Raw genomic sequence first — 18,842 nt, forward strand, 5'->3', positions numbered from 1 at the left:
ACCTCATGCATGACATCGCAGTCTCACATTTAGTTGTCTCTGCTTTACAGCATTTCATTCATTTCTCGCTAGAACTGTGCATAGATATTATTATGAAAGGTAGTGGTTGATATGTTAAGCCCAATATAAAGTTGTTTTTTTAAAACTTTATTACATCATAGTAGCCTTTACACAACTTCAACAGATTTCAATTTACAGAAGAAACTGTATTGAAAACACAAAACCAGAAATTAAATGATTTATTGGTATAAACACGTAGAAGTTACATGTAATTCTCCTTCATGCTGTAAAATTCTCCTAGTTCGACTGACAGGATGAGAAACTTAAGAGGTTCAGTATTTGGCAGATCAGATAATTTGGTTATTATAGACAGTCATTGGGGAAAAAGCTGATTGTGGACATGGATATGGACTTAATACTGTAGTGAAAGAAAAAGGCATCGAGCGACAACAATTGTTCATTATAACACCTATTTGGTTGTATGGTCACCAGCCATATATACATGTTCTTCCAGGAATCCAGCACCTTCCTGTAGACACAGAGAAATTCAAACTTGAAATTGATTCGTCATTGTGCACGACAGTTTTAGAAATGCTAAAAGTGTCGCTCACCTTATGCTGTAAAGGCCTCATTCCTTCTGCTCCTAAATTGGGATTGAACAGATGAACAAATAACAACAACAGGTGTTAAAGAGGAATCAGAGCTGCAACTGCAGAAACAGTAATGCTTCAGAATCACATGAGAAAAATGTAAACCAGGCTAAATTTTTAAAATAAATGTATTTAAAAAGATTTGTCTAGACTAAAAGAATTTCAGTGTTGTATAAAACCACTTCCTCCCACAAACGAAAGCTTCAAAATGTTTAGACTGTGCAAGTGTTTGAAGAATAACCTGCAAATTAAGTGCTATGTCTCAGTGCCCTAATGGAGACTACTGCTGCTGAGTCGAGGAAATGTGATTAAGTCTCCTAACTGAGTATACGATGAACCATTACAGATTTAATTTATGGGTGCTACCTCTTGGACTCACTGTCAGTGGCAGGGGCCACCTTTTCCAAGTTTAGTGCCTTCCATGTATGGAAAGTAAGTCATGGAGAAGGACAAGGCCACTTCAGGACTCATATACAGTATATCACATCATAGATCATATCCAATACATCCAGTTTAACTGGGAAACCTACATTGCATTCATTTTTCAAATGCCATATACAAATGCTATAAATATGCAAGTAACAACTTACTCCAAAAATAAAACAGTTATAGGATGACTCAAGTATGTTTTATAAGGTTTATAGGCACACTCTTTTGAATAGGTGTTTCACTTATAATCATATAGAGCAAGTTCAGACATCTTCAAAGAATATTGAAAGGAGATCCTGATCATTTCTGACCTGTGATGATCTATTTCTTTTCTTTGTCTTTCTCTGCATCTGCAGCACCTGGCTCTGTTTAACAGAAAGAAAAGTTATTAGCTTTTAGTGCATCCACTGAAAGTTTATACTGTTTAACCCCAACAAAAAGCTTAAAAAGGAGTTGTTTTACTAAGACCCTGACTTACGTTTGACCTCCAGCTTGCAGGTGATAGTTACTTCTCCGTGATCGTTCTTGGCTCTGCAGGCATACACACCTCCGTCAAAGTTACCGGGCTTACGGATTTCCAGAGAGCAGATACCCTGGACGCAGATCTGCCTGTATTTGGGATCGTCTCCAATAATCATCTGATTCTTCATCCATTGAATCTTGGGCTGCAGAAAAATATGAGATTTTAACACACTTCCCTCCAGAAGTCATCTCATAAATAAACAAGAAGTGGTGTTTCTATTTATGTTTGTGCCACTTGGCAAGAAACCCTTTTGATGGAAGTGGACACACAGCACACAGCCGGTTTGGGAGTTTTAATGGCACTGACATGGTAAGCACATCCTGGGGCCCCACAGGGAATGTTACACATCTGACCCCGCTTTCCCGCTGACCTGTCGCCCTTATGGCCTCTTCTCCACCCTCCTCTGCCCCCACCATAAACAGAATTCAAAAACAAAGAATGCCAAATCTAGCCAGAGCCTTCTCATCGAGACCATCTATGCTACCATCCTGTTCGGCGACCTCATGGATTATGTTCCCGAAGAGGAGATGAGAGGCTCAGACAGCAAACTAACAAGGGCAGATGAAGATCCTCCACATTCTCAGCTCAAAGCCAACATACTGACAAGACTGACTGGATGACTGAGTGAGGAAAGATGTTAAAAACTCAAAGTATGTCCAGTAACCTTAATATGATCATTAACCTGCTGACAAGTGGTCTGAGCAGTGGTACCAAATCTAACAAACATTCAATGCACACTCAATTAGTTAAAATTTAGTATAAATTAGAAATAGAAACCTCTGCATTTCAAAATGTCAAAGGCCAGAAGCAGTGATTTTGTTGGTTTCAGCTGCAACAATTAGTTGAATAATCAATTAGTCGGTCAACAAATTAATCACCAACCATTTGATAATTGGTTTATCGTTTGGAGTTATTTTTTAAGAAAAATGCTAAAATTCTCTGGTTCCTGCTATTGCTGGATAACATTACATTCATTATGTTTTATGAGGAGCATATTTTTCTATTCAGCTCACAACAAAATGCATTAACATCAGCTCGGGGAGAATGGCTGGAGATAATAAACTACAATTTATCTATATTTGTCAAAGTTGCATTATTTTTGTGTCAGCCGTGAACAGGTTTGTTTTAAAATCTCTGTCTTGGGGATGCGTTCAATGACATCCAAAATTTTGAGATTTAGCATCTGAAACACTGAAGTCATGAGCTATGTGTTCGACACTGCTACTTTGTCATGTGGTGTCCCCCAGGGATCAGTCTTGGGGCCTATTTTATTCTCCTTATACATGCTTCGACTTGGACAGATTATCAGTAGTTTCAGCAACATCTATTGTTTGTACACTGATGACATCCAGTTATGTTTTTCCTTCAAACCTAATGAGCTTTATAGACTGTGTATTAAACAACTGTTTAAATGCAAGTAGGAACTGGATGGCAAATAATTTCCTGCAGTCAAATGCAGAAAAAATTGAAATCTTGATTATTGCTCCATAACCATCACTCATTGATCAGGCAGAACCTTGGTGTCTTATCCTCGTCTTCTCCATCTAGTCTGCGTAATCTTGGTGTGATTTTTGACCAATCCATTAGTTTTGATGCTTATATTAGGACACTGTGAAAAGTGCCCTGAGATGACTTTTGTTGTGATTTGGCGCTATATAAATAAAATTGAATTGAATTGAATTGTTTCTTTCACTTAAGAAACATAGCCAAATAGCTAAAATAGAGGTGCTAATACATGCTTTTATCTCATCACGTTTAGACTACTGTAATTCTTTCCTTACCTTACTTTATTCATTTTAAAATCCTGGTGCTCACTTATAGAGCCCTATGTGGCCAGGCTATACATTATATCATCAACCCTCTGCAGCCCCACATCTTTGTTTTATTTATTTGACTATGAAGCACTTGTGACTGGTGCCTGTGAAATGTGCTATATAAATAAACTTTACTAACTTACTTACCTGTTGGTAAATCAAACTTGGAAGACAAACAATTAGTCTAGTGCAAAAGGGTAATGACATGAAGAAAGAAAATCTTGTTACTGTACTTTTGGTTGTCCCCTGACAGAGCAGAGAAGCTTGGTGCTGTAGCCGACAGTGGTGCATCTGTCACTCAGAGCGGTGGTGAACTTGGGTGGCTCAGAGAAGTCATGCTCCTTGAATTCAGCAGGCTTGTAGTCGATACCTGGAGAATGGAAGAGAAACTATTAACTCCTGCAATACAGCTTACCTGATATAAGCCAGTTAATAGGTAGTGTCTCTAATGAATTATTGATGAATTATAGTCATTTGGATGGCTGCAGTTTTCATGGTAACATGTAAGGTTATAGATTTGAAAGAAAAAAAAACAAGCAAACAAACATGTACATGAGAGAATGTGATTATTTAGGTTTAAAGCAGACTCTCATGTTAATTTTGTCATGTTGAACTAATTAAAAGAAACACCATACTTGTGACCCATGCGAGGACTGTAGGACTTGCAAATATATCATTTGTAAAACAGGGAACTGGCACCATTTTTTTCTACAGAATGAAGACTAAAGATATTATTCCCAGACATTGCTACTGAATGAAGAAACTAATGAATGAAATCATCAGTGTCTCTTTGGCAAAGGAATAATAAAGCATAGAGTACCTTCTTTAAGGATCTTGGCCTCGTCCTTTGTGACAGCAGCGTCCTCACTCATTCCACACTTGTTTTCAGCAAACACTCTGAACTTGTAGGTGTTGCCCATGATGAGGTCAGAGATGGTGGCATTAAGTCTATGGTAATGCTCCAACACGGTGTACCATTCCTATGAACACACAACACACAGCAGGATTAGCTGCAGAGATACTGAGGATTACTATCCTACTATTAATAATCATCAAACATAATTTATTATCACCCCACAGTCAGCCACCCTTTGAAACTGAAACATTACACTAACAGTTACTTACTCCAGTCTTTTTGTCAGCCTTCTGGATTGTGTAACCTGTGATGTCTGTGTTTCCGTTGTCGGTGGGTGCAGTCCACTCCAAAGCAACATTGAAGCCCCATGTATCCACAATCTTTACAGTGGCAGGAGGCCCAGGCAGCTCTGTGAACAACCAGGCACTGATTAGGTATCAAGTATTACACCAAGAGTTTTAAATCTCATCTCACTGAATTGAAATGGATCTTTCAAAGTTAGTCAAAGTGCTGTGCTTCCCTGCGGCTTGAAAAAACAACTTGTATTTCCACTTTTTAAAAAAAAATCTAACATCAATATTTCGCTCACCAACAATTTGAAGGGTGAGTGATGCCTTGTCTTCAAAGTCATCCACCTTAACACACATCTCATACACTCCAGAGTCAGGTCTCTCGGATGCACGGATAAACAGGATGCTGTCTCTGTCGGTGCTGCGGATGTTCACCCTCTTGTGGTCCAGGGGCTGTCCGTCCTTTGTCCAGGTGACCACAGGTTTGGGTTTGCCCTGGAGAAAAAGAAATTAGACAAATTAGTTTTAATGAATTCTGATGTTTTATTCATTGCGCACATGCAGTAACGCACAGTCATTTTGGGCTTACATGGAAGGGGATGGTCAGGTTGATCTTTTCTCCAACATGAGCGACGTATCTCTGCCTGAGGAAACGAGGCAGGCGAACCTTGGGACGATCTAGACAAAATGAAAAACAATGAATGAAACATTATTAGCATTAGTCAGCATTAACAAATTGTTTATTGACAGTCCAATTTTCTTTAGTTCTTTCTGTTTTCTGTTGGTTCCACATCTCGTCAGTGAAGGACAGAAACAGACTGAGGAGGATTATCAGGATCTCCACAGAGATCTTTGAAGTGAAACAAAAGGATTTAAGTTCCTTTTGTTGCTGACAAATCTTATGGAAATCAATGACCATGCAGAGCCAATCTAAGCTCATTTTAGCCGGTGGTGTCATTAGGGCGTCTCTCCGCTTTAACTGGTTGTAAAAGCCATCGTTATTCTAAGTCCTTTATCCCCTCAACTATGTCTCTGTCTACTCAGTGCTTCATAGCTTAAATTTTAACTTAACTGTTTTGCAGATTTGTGTGTTTATTATTAGTATTTTCCTACTTTATGTGTATGTGTGTTGCCCTGTTGCCTGGACAAATACAGATGAATTGATGATGGATATAAAAGTACTAGAATATCACAGCATTAGATGACCAATTTAGAAATGTTTTCACCACATAACTGTAAAATCTTGGTTCAGATGACACCCACTCAACTCTTCCCTATAATATCTTGTATAAAGGCAAAAATAACCCCAAAATCATCATAAAAAGAAAATCATAAAGATAGTTAGCAAAGCAACAGTGACTTTTGAAGCCTCAGTATCTTACTGAAGCTCATTTGTAAACGTGATTTGCTGAGAAGCACCACCTGCTTAAGTCTAGCAGAGGAACATTTGTCAGGACTCTAAATAAAGCAGGCGTACTGTAGTATATCACCTCTCCAAAATGACGCATGATTTGGAGCTTCGGTTACACCCACTCACATCAGAATGTATTAAAATCATGTTTAAATAAAGCCAGTTGATTCCCTCTTCAAATTGATTGTACTGTAGATATAAATTGGAACATAAATTAATTGGTAAAAGGAAAACTTTCTATTTTTTTATGAGCTAAAGTGCATCTGTATGTTAGTTGAAATATTACAGATTCTGGACATCTTGATCACATACTGTGCACTGTCATGTTAAGTGTCTTATCACTTCATACGGAGAGCATTAGGCTTAATGAAAATTCTCCCTGTAAAGTCTGTGGCATGTTTCAAAATAAACAGTGAATCTCTGGAAGTGTCATGAGATTTAAGTGTCACCTGAGAAGTTGGATCCACCCCCACCCACCCTCGTCACCCACACCCCCTTTACGCAGACACAGGACACACTGGAATTTACCATCCACCCCCCTCTCTTCTTCACAGCCCCCACCTGCTTGCAGTCAGATCACTTGTCACCATCGATCTTGCGGAGAAGGAGCCTGACACTTCCCCAGCAGGAATCCTGGCAGTGAGCACAATGCAATGCCAACCTCTCCATAGAAAAATCTGTGTTAATAGCGAGGACATCCCAACTATTTTTCCAAAGCTTTATGGTCATTTTGAAGGAAAGCATTCATAAGATATTGATATGTGGACCGCCTGCTATGGAGAACATGGACGTGACTACTGAAATACTGCCAGCTTAGTTGGAATCAAGTTGCATTCCCTCCATGTTCGACTCTCCATTTTACATAACGATGATTTGTGACTGAGCCAAGGTAACGCAGCTCCTCCTTTTAAAGCCCTCGGGGTCCAATTTTACCACAAATCACTTTAGATATACTGTCTATGATTAACACTGTAAGGTGCACAGCATCTTTAAAACCTTCCACTTAACAAGTGTGTAATTATCATACTGTGGTTGGGTGGATTAGTGTTCCAGCTCAAAGTGGAGATGAGTGAGAAGAGCAGAGTTTTATACTATTAGCAGCGCAGGTATGTTGCCAACAGGACACAGACAGCTGAGAAGAAAACATTGCTGAGCTGTTTCTGTTTGACTCCTGCACTTTACTACCCCCCTTTCTCATGATAAATGACTCCATAAAGTTTAAGCCAGACTTGTGTCAAATGGTGTGTCCCATATTTGTATTAGCATACTTTAGGGTTTAAGCTGATCAAGTGGCATGGAAGATAAAGTTTAATAGCACAAAAAACGCTCAATCTATATTGTACTCATTTATGGAAGCTTCTTGAACTGCAATAAACGCACAACAAATTAAAATAAACATTTATTTGCCATGACAATTAAACCTGTTTACACTTTGATTTTTATTTTCGGTCACGTAGGTGTTAAGAACCATGTTGTATCTGTGCAAAGGGAGTCGTTTGAGGCACATTATGAGTACCAAAATTAACCAGAGAGCTTAACATGGGGGGAAAAAGAATAAGTGGCATAATGATGACTTTTACAACCTGATTTGTGACTTATTTGTGATTATTTGTTTCTGAATACTTTTTGTACTTACTACTTATGTATGTTGTATGTAGTATTTTTTTAATTTTTGTTTTTCAGTGCTTCATTTCATTGTACTAGATGCTCGTATTGCACATAGCTTTCAAGTTTTTTTAAAGGTTGTGTATCAATACAATGCATCTGTTCTTGTACTTCATTTTACTGCTGTAACACTTCAATTTCTGTGTTGGATCAATAAAGTTGATCTTATCTGACATTTCTTTTTGTGACTATTTTATTCCTGGAAAAGTGCTAAAGAACATGGTAAATAGAATACTGATGTTATGTGCTGAGATGGATCTCTTTGTGCTTTCTGTCCGTGTGAACACTTCTTACCAGCAACCTCCTTCACCAGGACAGCCTCGGGGAGCGCAACAGGAGGGCTGCGGCCGCCGGCGTTGATAGCCACCACACGGATCTTCAGACGGTCACCAGTGGTCTGGTTCTTGATAACGTAGCGGCAGGACTTCTGCAGATCCTCATTGACTGCTTTCCAGTCCTCAGCTGAATGGGACAATTACACAGAATGAAGACAGACTGGCACAAAGCTGTTGTTTATCTCTCCATTATAGGATCAAGAATTGTTGTTAAAGAGTGCTGAATGTGCAAACTGCAGGCGTCATGAGAGGAACAGATCTGATTCACACAGATTATAAGAGATTGAGAATTAATAAATTGGGACACAGGGCGCAACTTGTTGTGCAGCTTTGTAATGGAAACAGAGTGATTATGTTTGACACAAATTTCTTGTATTAGACATGAAATTTCTGCTCTCTGGGTAAACATCGAGCCCTGCCTGCTAAATCAAGCTTACATTGAACTGCTGCTGATATTAGCTTAGGGCTGTAAGTCTAAATGCAGGACGTCCAGCGGGACCACAGCAGCTCCTGAAATGCCTCTTTCCTTATAGGGAGAAGTTAGGTAGCTAATGATATAACTCTGCCGGTGACACTTCAGGGACAGCTGCAACCGATATGGCTGACCCACATTAAAAGAGCAATTTAACATGTTCCTGAGTATATTTAAAATACACTTAAACATTGTGTAACAAATGGAGCTGCAACGAGAACTGCTAATGTAAAAACCAAATATCAGCTGTTGACATTAAACCTTTATAAGTAATTTAAAGGTCGGCTGACACTTTTGTCACAGTGTATTAATACCACTATCTGACCCCTTTCGTGCACATGTCAGTATTCAGTGCACCTGGTCAAAAGCGGAGCAGGACTTACTTCCGTCCTTGCAGATCTCAATGGTGTATCCATCCAGACCATCTGGCCCAACTTTCTCCGGCTGGCTCCACATGATGGTAACTGAGGTGTCATTCTTATCCTCAACAAAGAGATCCACGGGAGCACTTGTGGGCTCTGCAGTTGCCAAAAGAAACACACAATTACTTAACTGGTAGTGGTAGAAATGCACAAAAATCTGAGACTGATTCAAAGTTGAGCTTCATAAAAGGTGATGACGCAGTTCTTTATTTTAACACTAATAAAAAGAAAACGAGTGATGAAAAGAGAATCATATCACTCTGAGATTAAGTTTTCTGTTTGAATAGAGGTTTACCTTTGGGTGGAGGTGGTGGAGGTGTGGGTGGTTTAACCTCCTCTGGTGGAGGTGGCTCAGCAGCTTCACCTGATGTTCAAGAGGCATTTGCATTATTATTGGTGGCATGTGATGAGCAGAGCGATGCTATAGCATCAAAAATAATTCAGTTATGTACCTCACAGCTCTTTGTCTCCCATACTGGGATGTCAAGGGATTTACTTTGTTATCACTGAAGCATTTTTATCCAGTTTTTCTCAAATGACAAAACGAAATTGCAGGTTGGTTTACCATCAGCAGGTGCTTCGGAGTCAGCAGCGGGAGCAGCTTCCTCTGTGGCCGGAGCGGCAGCAGCTATTATTAAATGTTAGATACTAATTAGTGCATTAAGCAGATGGGACATGTTTTAACAGATGATAATGTATGAGCTGGATTTAGTTGTGTAGAAGGTGTTAAATGTGTTATGAAGGAGTCAGTTAGTGTTGTTAGCTTTACCATGATAGCGTGGAGATTCAAATGTTACTAATACTTGTATAAGATATCTGTTGTGGATCAAGTCAACTTTTTTTACCATCAGCGGGGGCCTCAGCGGGGGCAGCTGGAGACTCTTCTGCAGCCGGAGCGGCAGCTGATATTAGGGGTTAGAAGATATTATCATCACATATTAGTGCAGTTTGCTTTGTTATAGGAGGCTGAAGGTTTAAAAATAGTCTACTCATATAAGATGTCTGTTATTCCACTGATTTTGTTTCTGTTTTTTTTTTTTTTTTTTTTACCATCAGCAGGGGCCTCAGCAGCAGCAGCAGCAGCTGGTGTTTCTTCTGTAGCGGGTGCAGCAGCTTGATATAAGGAGTTAGAATATATTAGCAACTGGTATCCGTGCAGTTAATGTAGAAGGTTTAAGTCTGAGAATAATATTAGAAGATGTCTATTATTCCACTGATAGTCTTTTTTTTTTCTCTTTTTTTTTTTACCATCAGCAGGGGCCTCAGCAGCAGCAGCAGCAGCTGGTGTTTCTTCTGTAGCGGGTGCAGCAGCTTGATATAAGGAGTTAGAATATATTAGCAACTGGTATCCGTGCAGTTAATGTAGAAGGTTTAAGTCTGAGAATAATATTAGAAGATGTCTATTATTCCACTGATAGTCTTTTTTTTTTCTCTTTTTTTTTTACCATCAGCAGGGGCCTCAGCAGCAGCAGCTGGTGTTTCCTCTGTAGCGGGTGCAGCAGCTGATATAAGGGGTTAGAATATATCAGCAATAGGTATACGTGCAGTTAGCTTTACTGTATAAGTATTAAGTTTGATAATACTTTTAGAAAATGTCTGTTATTCCACTGATAGTCTTTTTTTTACCATCAGCAGGGGCCTCAGCAGCAGCAGCAGCAGCTGGTGTTTCCTCTGTAGCAGGTGCAGCAACTGATATAAGGAGTTAGAATATATTAGCAATAGGTATCCATGCAGTTAGCTTTACTGAAGAAGGTTTGAGTTTGAGAATACTTTTAAAAGATGTCTGTTATTCCACTGATAGTCTTTTTTTAATTTTTTTTTTTTTTTTTTACCATCAGCAGGGGCCTCAGCAGCAGCAGCTGGTGTTTCCTCTGTAGCGGGTGCAGCAGCTTGATATAAGGGGTTAGAATATATTAGCAATAGGTATACGTGCAGTTAGCTTTACTGTAGGAGGTTTAAGTTTGACAATACTTTTAAAAGATGTCTGTTATTCCACTGATAGTATTCTTTTTTTTCTTTTTTTAAATTTTCTTTTACCATCAGCAGGGGCCTCAGCAGCAGCAGCTGGTGATTCTTCTGTAGCAGGTGCAGCGGCTAATATTAGAAGTTAAAGATATCAATATATAACATTTTGAAAATGTCATACAACTTTTTCAAAATGTTATAAAAGCGGTTTAATCTGTTAGAATGAAAAAAAAGAGAAGTTAAAATGAGCAGAAATGGGTGAGTGAAGGTATGAGGGTATCATACCATCAGCGGCTGGCTGATCGGCAGCAACAGGAGCAGCAGCTTCATCAGTGGGAGCAGCTGATGTAGATGTTAGACGTTAGAATGATAGTTGAAACAATGTTCACTGAGGATGTGTTAAATAGGTGTTAAATATTAGAAATAGTATAGAAATTCTTAATAAAAGACTGTTGGCAATATGCGTTAGGCATCAGATATGTCCAAGGTTACTGGGTTACTATGTTTCAGTAACCTTTAGCAATGAGGTTGGCAGAAGCTTAAAGAGTCCAAGCAGGGTAATTAAAGTAGTAAACATGCAGTTTCCGTCTGATTTCGAGTGATTACCAGTAACCCACGGCACCTTCACACTCTGTGCGCACCGGCACACGCGCGTAAAGGTTACCTGCTTACCATGAGTTGATCAGACTACCTTGGTTTTAAAAAATGAAATAACTTCTTCAAGGTTCATCCACCGACAAATAAAATAAAATAAAATAAAGGTGGCCTGTATGATGTATAATCGGCGTTAACGCATGGCTCACACGCCGCTGCGCACGGTGCATTACCATCTGCGGCGTGCTCCTCAGCTGGCGCGTCAGCATGGGCCTCTCCCTCAGCATGAGCCGCCTCAGCAGGTGCAGCTTCGCCCTCAGCGTGGGCTGGGGCAGGCTCGGCTGGAGCGGGCTCCGGGGCGGGTTCAGGAGCCTTCTCGGGCTCCGGAGCCTTCTCCTCCTTCTTGGCTGGTTCTTTCTTTGCCGCCTTCTTGATTGGGGCAGGTTTGGACGGCATCTTGGAGATTGCAGCTAATTCCCAACTCGGTAAAGTCCTGAAACTGTATCCAATGCCATCATTCGTGCGGGGGTGGCAGGCTTATATAGAGCTCAGGAGGTTCAGGCTCTGGCACCGCCTCCCAATGAATTACATGTAACAGATACTGGGCACCATGTATGACTCAGACCACCATGTCTGTTTGTGGTCTCACTCATTAACAGTCTGTGCAGCATCAACTATTCCAATACAAAAACTATGACGCAGTTTCATTCAAATATATAAAGAATATAGGCTAAAATCTATCAAATATTGACTTAAATGGTGCTTGGTGGTGTTTTTGATCCCATGTCATATGACTTTTATGTTTATGCTGCTCAAAATGTACTTTTTAACACTTAAAAGCATTCCTATATGACCTTAAAGATGAGTTAAAGCATGCAGGATTATTATAGTTCCTATTAACAAGGTAAATACTTTCAAAATGACACACAAGAAGCAACAGACTAAATATAACATGTATTTTATTGATTCCAACAAACAGTGATAGGTGGATGAAAGCCTTCAGAAGCATGCCTTATCCATATATCGGACCCAACTCTGAAGAAATATACTGATGTCTTAAGGATGATTTTTTTTTCCCTCCTCAGTGATTGTTGCCGCATCCAGAATGCCAACCTATTTACAATCTTTACAATGATGTCCTGTACAAAATAGAGAAATGAAGTTTTACAAAGGATTCTTTAGAAAAAAAAGAAAAAGAAATATCAAATATCTGAGTATTAAAAAAAGAAAACATTATCTAGAATGATTTTCCTAAACAATACATTAATGTTAACATTTTTCTCATCACATAGCAAAGTTTACATGCATTTACAACACTTAGAAACCCTTAACATTTGCACGTCAGTGACATTAGATACCGCATAACATTTTTTTAAAGTCTTCTGTTTAGTCCACGACAAGCTTTGCAAAAATATGACTATTCAGCAACCTGTATTGGCCTATCAGATTAATCTTGTATCTGGTTTAATTATTTTAAAAATTAAACTGTGAAGTGCTGATTCTTGCCAAATATTTTGGGCTCAAAGTCTGATTTTAAATCAACTTATTAATTTTTTTTATCGTCATTTTACTGACCATTTACAAGCCCAGTTTTGATACTTTGTTGTCATTCATAAGGACAAAACACATCAAACTGCTTTCAAACATCTTAATTTCTTTAAGTAAGTTAATTAACCCTGTTCTCAATGCAACGCCAAACAAATCCTCCTCTCTTTAAGGCTCAGTATCACCCGCTGAAACAAGCTTTCACTTTTATCCTGTGGTGCAATTTGGTCCAAATTAAGAACTCAAAGACAGACCAGATGAAAACACACAGCATTTGCTCATGAAGTTCAGACATTTGCAAATTGCCAACACCAGTAGAAGTTGCTGCATAGTCCTGATACACTAGTAAGCAAACACAAATCACAGCTACTACAGAGCAACAGGCACAACAACCAGTGAATGAGATGAGACGCTCGAGCGGATGGCTTTTGTTAACCTGCAGAAACAGATCAGGGTGGGGTTCGTAATACTATCTGAAATATTTACAAAACTTAAATTATACTCATGTGGCCAGTGTGAGACTCACTGGACCTTTGGCATCTTTTCCTCTGTAATGTCTTTAATTCATTATTTTTTCTTAGATTACAGTCACCAATCAGAGCTGAGGATTAGCTTTAGGTTTTGTCATAAGCCTTATGCAAACAGTGCAATAACTAAGCAACAAGCAGCTCAGAGACTATTTAAAATGTTAACATTTCTTATTAAGCTGTCATCAAAGTGGTCTGACATTCATTTAAGAAGAAAGAAGAAGAGATTTCGGATGAAGAGATGAATTATTTCGACACCACTTGCACAATCCTTGAGTCCACTTTATACGTTATAAGTCCTTTACTCCACATGGGCTTTTTTTTTAAACAAAAATCTACACAAAGTACCTTATAAGTGTTTTCCTGTTGAATCAATCGACAATTTAATCTGTTTTTTATCGTGTCGTGTACCCAAAACGTTCTCAAATATGAATATCGTACGACATCAATGTGGGCAAACACCATACAATGTCTCACATGACTTCACTGTCTCTAAATGTCTTCAACACTTCTTCGACAACACGTCCTAAAAAATATCATATATCATCATATCTTTAGCATCTGACACTTCTAGTACACACAATTCTTGCCGGCCTACCCTGAATGTCTACATGATCTTTATTGAACACTTAAAACAGTTTGGGGACAATGTTAAAGAGCACCGTACACACCTAAATGTTGATAATATGCATGAAAGTCATTAACAAAGAAATTCTTAACTCTGTTTGTGAAGTGCATGGTCTGTTGCAAATGAAATGGGCATAGGTAGCTTTAAAGTCATTCTATTTAGCCAGTGTTACAATTGTCTTGCAGTGGAGCTCTGTGATGATGCATCCTGTAAAAGCACCTACGAGATGATTGATACTGTTAAATGTTTCTTTTTTCTTTTTTACAAGTGTTTTCTATACATTCATATAAGCAGTTGAACCTAAACTTGACAGTCAATAAGCATGGTTTAAGTTTCATTACAGTATTTGGTTCGGTATATTTAATATTTGCACCACGCAACTGTTGCAGATAAAATAACTGCAATGTAGCCTGATCGTATGTACATAATATATACACTAACTACTGTGAATGTTGGGGGAAACTGTACTTTTTCTAAAATAAACACTCTAGAAAAAAAAAAAAATCAGAATTGGATTCAAATAGCATTTGCTCAATTTACTTAGAGGGTGTTTGTTATATTATCATCCCTGTGAAGTATCTAACGAATCTAATACCTGATATATATGGCAATAGTGGTGACTTGTTTTTTTTTTTACATAAAGAAGTTCATAAAATTAAATTAAGTGCTTGGAAAAAAAGTTGAGTGTGCAGCCACAACGTGATCAACTTACATTTGATCACAAATAAATAAGTCTTGTTTTATGCAAAAGAGTATGACAGCAATTCTCCAGCTTATGCACCAAATACATGATAAAAGAAGGAAGGTACCTGATGTTGTCTTCACCCCCTTAAACTGAACTGATAATGAAAAAAAAAGATGATTAATTGAAAATAAATAATGGATAGAGTAGAGGAAACAATTAATTTCTGGCTGTCTTAGCTGGGATGATATCAATGAAAGCACCAGTATACTCTGCTGAAGTTGAGGTGACACTGATGTCTTTGTTCTTAAGGCATTTTACTTTTTTTCACCTGCTTGGGCTGTAAAGTTCAGGATTGCATATGTATAAGATTTGGCCTTGAGAGACTTATACAGTAGATATGTACCGAAGAACTTTGCAATAAATAGTAGCATCTGTCATGCTGTCATACTCTTTTCCAAAATGAGTCACCATTAATTGAGAATAGCTCCATTTGATAAGCACACTGTATCCCATGATGCACTTGAGCACGAAGCAGGATGGACTGCGTGTGCTGCTGCAATAGTCACCTGAAGTGTAAGTGCTGAGATGATGAGTTTTATAGTGAGCTATTAGCACCGATCTAAAAGGACAAAAGTGGTATAAAGGGATCGGAACTGAAGTGAATGTCATCCAGTTAACTATATCCTAAAGTATATAGTTTCTCATTCTATATTTATGAACAGTTTTTGAAAATACTGTATGTTTTAAGATGATTTGGAATTAACCAGTCACGCATTAACTTCCTACTGCAGGAATGACAGTTTAAATCACCCTACAACCATTTCTGAGGGTTCATTTGTTCCTGAATGTACACTGCGTCATTACAGTGGATAAAAAAATAAAAATAACATTTGAAGTGCTAAGCATTAAGTGTAAGCTTTGTGTTCAAAGTTTAGGCAGGCTGGGGTCTTCTTTGTCTGGGGATTCAATGTAATTGGCAGCCTCTTGAAGTTTCAGAAGCATTGCCATCTACAACAAAAGAAGAAAAGAGTCGACAAATCAGAAATCTGGAAGTATCCATTTCAATGCTGACAAAATTCATACGTGAAAAGAAAAACATCATGACGCGTTCACTCTTACCAGTGGATCAGATTCCATGGAGCTGGGGGGAGTCTCCTTGTGAGGCCTCTCCTCACTGGGCTGACCAGGACTGCTGGAGCTTATGCTGGGGGGAGGCAGATGGAAAAGCTTTGCCTGGTCCTGCTGGGCAGACGGCCAAGGCAGGGTGCCCCTCACCCAGTCCACTGGGTCCTCCCATACTGCCTTCTGGCCGTGGACCTGAAGAGTCACAACATACCAGAATTAGAGTGTAACATTTTCTGTGAAAGGGAAGCCAATGGCACTTCCTGAAGAAGAATCTAGCTGGAGACTGAGCTGCAGATGTGTTTTTATACACCAGGACTCGAAGACAAGAGCATTGGTTTGGATATGATGGTTCTGGTTTCTCACCTTGATGCCGTCCTTGGCGCCCTCTTGTAAGTATGGAATAATAGAGTGGTTCCAAAGGTCAATGAACCATGATCGAAACTCATCCACAGTGACTGGACAGGACAGGAAAAAGCAAGGGCCTGAGGAGACAACAGGAGGACACACTGAGAAAAATGTATCCATACAAAAAAGTTGTCAATATATTTCCCCAAAAATTCTGCCCTGTCCTGAACAGTGTGTTTCGTACCAATGAGGAAGTCCGATGTACTGTGCTTCTCCAGGAAGGTGTGCAGGTGATACCACAGTTTGGGCACCCAGTCTAACACCCTGATCAGGTCCTCATTGGTCAAGTTCCTCTCATCCTCAGACTCCATCAGCTTCCTGTGCAGGTAACGCACCAGGAAGCCGTTGGCTGGCTCCACATTGTTGGAGAAGGTCACCATCCTGAGATGATAAAAAGTCAAATCAAAATACAAACAAATGAGGGGATTGGGTCAGTGGTCTAGTTCATTAGGCTACATTAAGGTACCTCTTATTCACTCAACAGTAGATCCTTGAGTTTAGTTTTAAAGTGAATCTAAAAAGATATAATCATTATATGACTCGAATCAGTGTTGTAAATATGCAGGCCTGGGCAAAAGACAGGTGAGACTTTATTTTGACAATGGAAATTTAAGTAAACAACCAAATCACTGAAATATCAATAATTTAGCAGTTTCTTCCTTCACTCTTGTTCCATGGCACATGTGGCAATGATCTCTTTCTATCATGGATGTGACTGTTGCTTATCTTGCAGTCAACCCCAAAACTAACACAGCCATCCCTTGTATGTTTGTGTTTTCTTCTTTGGCAGGGAGAATAGAACATTTTCTGAAGGAAATGAAATATTGCTTAAATTATCTAAAATGGAAGGAACACTCAATTTCAGATTTGTTGTTGTTATTTTTCATTTAGCCTCAATCATACAGTAATATCATCAGCGGTATTCATGGCATGAAATCAAACTGTATCAAATCATACAGCATCAGATCTCATGTAAACACATTAACTCACAACTGATTATTGACCTGCTTAAAGACATCTTTATTGTATTGACTTGTTTATTCCACAGTGAGCTTCAATTCTTATCTGAGAGTGAAAAGGAGGAAGTCGTCCATAACACATACAGTAGGACAATAGTGCAGGAGAAGAAGATACTCCTACAACCGTTTCTTCAACTAACCTGAAGCTCAGGTGCAGACTGTGATTCGCTGTCATCTTCACTGGTTGATTGCTTGTTCCAATAATGTACGGACTAGAGGGAGAGACAATTTCACAAAGTTCAGAGATTGCAATATTTAACAATCACATAAATATTTTTTGCAGCTATTTTGGGTATATGTGTATGTGGAGATTACCATTTGTGATATTTGCAGGTGAGAGCGCCATTGACAAGTTCACTGATGGCAGCAGGGTCGTGAATATCATCCAGAATAACTACCAGTGGTATTTCTGATGCACTGGTTTCCCGATCGATTTGATTGGCCAAGTTGGAAAGATAAAGCTGCAGATCCTGAGGAGAGAAAAAGAGAGAGAAAGAGAGAGAAACAGCGACAGGAGGCAATGAAACGAAGTTGACAACATGACAGACCAAATAATCCAGTGTTGTACAAAGTCTTATGGGACATCAGTTTCTGTCACCTTGCATGACTGGCGATGCATGTTGAAAGTGACCATGATGCCGTCTGTGACTTCGCGGGCACTGCGGTCCACCAGGTACTCAGCCAGCCGGGAAGCGAGGTAGCTCTTACCCGTTCCGCTTGGTCCAGACAGGATGAGACGGCGATGTTTGAGAAGCAGACTGATATAGTGTTGCATCATGGGTTTGGGAATGAGGGTCTCGAATACCAGGCTGTCCACACACTTCTCCTTCAAACCTGAGCATAGTGAGGGACAACTGAGACTGGACTATGTTGTAACAAACATGAAGTCAAAATGACTATCTGCTAATCACCCAGCACAAATTAGAGCTGGTGATGTGTGAAGTTAAGTGTGGTTTTGATATTTATGAAAATGGGACAAGTCAGAATTCTGTTAATATGTACACTAGAAAGAATATACATTGCAAATGGGCAGGGCTTTGGTAAGAAGATGGGATTTATATCACCTCGCATGTCCTTCAGTAACATGGAGCTCAAGCATTTTGCTCTGAAAATAGCTGAGCATCAAGTGTAGGGAGTCTATGCACCCCCACCAGCCTGCAGAAGTGTAATGTTCCGCCTTAATGTGTATGGGGCCCATGCGTCTAAGGCTAGTTGATCAGCTGGACCTGGCTGACACCAGGCAGCACTGGGATCATGTTACTTAAGGCCTGTCTGGGCAGCCACTGCTTCCCCAGCTCTCCTCGCACTCGCTCCATGCATTCCTGCGTGCAAAGGTGCAGGGGGGTCGACTACCACGCCAGAACTTTTCTAACTGATCAAAGCTCTGGTTTAAAATCACTGACGGGCTCCACATATGTGCTTCTTTTGTAATCAAACACTACTGTTACTAATCTTAAGTATATAACCCATATACGTCTGCAC

General features: G+C 39.4%; 2 protein-coding genes and 1 long non-coding RNA gene across 6 annotated transcripts in view; 1 reads left to right on the plus strand and 2 right to left on the minus strand.

Annotated features, from left to right (window-relative positions):
- Positions 1-224: 224 nt before the first annotated feature.
- Positions 225-11,950, minus strand: mybphb (myosin binding protein Hb). 2 transcript variants are annotated; one of them, XM_067586681.1, is made up of 14 exons: positions 11,660-11,950; positions 9,433-9,495; positions 9,163-9,231; positions 8,829-8,963; positions 7,933-8,100; positions 5,152-5,240; positions 4,862-5,057; positions 4,542-4,681; positions 4,237-4,396; positions 3,650-3,786; positions 1,558-1,744; positions 1,391-1,444; positions 612-643; positions 225-529 (listed from the first exon to the last, which is right to left on the minus strand). In XM_067586681.1, the coding sequence occupies exons 1-12, from the start codon at positions 11,880-11,882 to the stop codon at positions 1,401-1,403; spliced, it is 1,611 nt and encodes a 536-aa protein (XP_067442782.1). In that variant the 5' UTR covers positions 11,883-11,950; the 3' UTR covers positions 225-529; positions 612-643; positions 1,391-1,400. The 2 variants fall into 2 exon arrangements, with proteins under 2 accessions (XP_067442782.1, XP_067442784.1); XM_067586683.1 differs by lacking the exon at positions 9,433-9,495.
- On the plus strand, positions 10,177-11,015 carry LOC137181172 (uncharacterized). Its single transcript, XR_010928130.1, has 2 exons — positions 10,177-10,529; positions 10,724-11,015. It is a non-coding gene; the product is annotated as an uncharacterized lncRNA (long non-coding RNA).
- Positions 11,951-12,368: 418 nt separating the features above from the next.
- The window catches only part of nav1b (neuron navigator 1b), an 89,229-nt gene continuing 82,755 nt past the window's right edge, over positions 12,369-18,842 (minus strand). For all 3 annotated transcript variants that reach the window (XM_067586686.1, XM_067586685.1, XM_067586684.1), the window contains 7 exons: positions 17,959-18,194; positions 17,676-17,830; positions 17,501-17,572; positions 16,526-16,722; positions 16,300-16,418; positions 15,931-16,128; positions 12,369-15,819 (listed from right to left, as the gene is read on the minus strand). In XM_067586686.1, coding sequence (XP_067442787.1) covers positions 15,736-15,819; positions 15,931-16,128; positions 16,300-16,418; positions 16,526-16,722; positions 17,501-17,572; positions 17,676-17,830; positions 17,959-18,194 — 1,061 coding nt within the window. In that variant the 3' untranslated portion in view covers positions 12,369-15,735. The remainder of the gene's footprint in view (positions 15,820-15,930; positions 16,129-16,299; positions 16,419-16,525; positions 16,723-17,500; positions 17,573-17,675; positions 17,831-17,958; positions 18,195-18,842) is intronic.

Source organism: Thunnus thynnus, chromosome 4 (assembly GCF_963924715.1).
Source record: "Thunnus thynnus chromosome 4, fThuThy2.1, whole genome shotgun sequence".
NCBI classification, from domain to species: domain Eukaryota; kingdom Metazoa; phylum Chordata; class Actinopteri; order Scombriformes; family Scombridae; genus Thunnus; species Thunnus thynnus.